Genomic DNA, 1,820 nt, shown 5'->3' with positions numbered 1-1,820 from the left:
AGCAGAACCTGGTGACCCACTGGATGTGAAGGGGTGGAGAGGGAGAAGCCTGAGCTGACTTCCTGGTTTCTCTGGCTTGGGTGAATGGCAGATGTGGCTGTCCCTCATGGAAAGGGGGACACAGGAGGAGAATCTCCTTCAGGTCTTAAGGAAGATCAAAAGGAAGGTGCTCTGTGAATAACAAACCCTAAAACCCATTGCGGTCAAGTCAATTCTGACTCACAGCGACCCTGTAGGACAGAGAACTGCCCCATAGGGTTTCCAAGGCTGTCATCTTTTACAGAAGCAGACTGCCACATCTTTCTCCTGTGGAGCAGCTGGGGGGTTCGAGTGCCGACCTTTCGGTTAGCAGCGGAGAGCTTCACCACTGCAGCACCAGGGCTCCTCTGTGAATAACAAAGCAGGCAGAATTTGAACAACTTGACAGGCCCAGGACATGGGCAGCTTCAGGGTCACCACTTGCCCAGATCCCTGCAATGGTCTGTTAACAGGGATCCCACATACCCCCAGCCCCTGACTTCTGAGGCAAGGTCATAAAAGATGATACAGCTTCTTCCTTGTTAGTTGGGACACTTGCCTTCGGACCCCTGAGCCTCGATGACTACACCGGGACGACCATGCTGTGAGGAAGCCCAGGCCACTGAGGAGGCCATGCATACACCGTCAGGCCGACACTCCAGCTGAGGCCCCAGCCAACAGCAGCATCAACCTCCAGATGTGTGACTGAGCTAGTCTTCAGCTGTTTCCAGGCCCCAGCTGTTGAATCATCCCCAGGCTGAGAGTCTTCCCAGCTGAGACCCCAGACATCACACGGGACAGAGAAGCCATCTCCACTGTGTCTTGCCAAATTCCTAACCCACTGAATCCACGAGCATGATACAATTATTGTTTGAACCACTAAATTTGGGGTGGTTTGCTATGCAGGAGTAGCATCTAGAACACTGAAAATAAAGAAGCAAATAAGTGAACAAGGTAATTTCATATTGTGATACCAGAATCCATTGCTGTCGAGTCGATTCCAATTCATAGCAACCCTATGGGACAGAGTAGAACTGCCCCAAAGAGCTTCCAAGGAGTGGCTGGTGGATTCGAACTGCCGACCTCTTGGTTAGCAGCTGAGCTCTTAACGACTGCACCACCGGGGCTCTATATTGTGATAGGTTCTAGCAAAAAAATAAAACAGCCTGAGATTGGGGGGGGAAAGCCACTTTAGATGGGATGATGGATCAGGAAAGGTGACATCTGAACTGAGATCTAAGGAGCCCAGCTGCACAAACATCTGGGACACGAGACTTCTAGGCTGAAGACACAGCAAGTGCAAAGGCCCCGAGGCTGGTCCCTATCAGCTTGGTGTGTTCTGGCAAGAGGAAGGCCAGCGAGACTAGAGGGATGTGGGTAAGGGGCAGAGTAGGGGCAAGGATTTGGAGACTAAGGCGTGAGAGCAAGTCGTCCGGTGTCACGGGCCACCGACAGGAGCTGAGACTGAGCGACTGAGAAGCAGCGGAGGGTATTATGCGGGAGTGGCAGGTCTGATAAAGTCTCGACCAGAGCTCTCACTGCCGGGTGGGGGACAGGATGTAAAGGGCACAGGGCCAAGGGAGGGGGTCACGGGGGAGGCTATGGCCGGGGTCCAGGAGAGGGCGGATGGGTGGTGCGGCCAAGACGCGGGCTGCTGGACCAATTCGGGACCCAGAGGCAGTGACGGAAAGTGACGAGCAGGGAGGAGGCGCCCCGTCCGGCAGGTCGGTCCAGGCGGGGCCGAGACGCGGGGGAGGACCGGAACTCACCTCCATCCGGAATCCGGGAGGAGGCTCCGAGGA

General features: G+C 54.9%; 1 protein-coding gene across 1 annotated transcript in view; it reads right to left on the bottom strand.

Moving 5' to 3' along the window:
• Window positions 1-1,428: 1,428 nt before the first annotated feature.
• Window positions 1,429-1,820, bottom strand: part of XIRP1 (xin actin binding repeat containing 1) — a 9,189-nt gene continuing 8,797 nt past the window's right edge. The window contains exon 3 of the mRNA XM_012555809.2: window positions 1,429-1,556. Coding sequence (XP_012411263.2) covers window positions 1,429-1,556 — 128 coding nt within the window. The remainder of the gene's footprint in view (window positions 1,557-1,820) is intronic.

Source organism: Trichechus manatus, unplaced genomic scaffold (assembly GCF_000243295.1).
Source record: "Trichechus manatus latirostris isolate Lorelei unplaced genomic scaffold, TriManLat1.0 scaffold00049, whole genome shotgun sequence".
Taxonomy (NCBI): Eukaryota; Metazoa; Chordata; class Mammalia; order Sirenia; family Trichechidae; genus Trichechus; species Trichechus manatus.
This window is presented reverse-complemented; position numbering and strand designations above follow the sequence as displayed.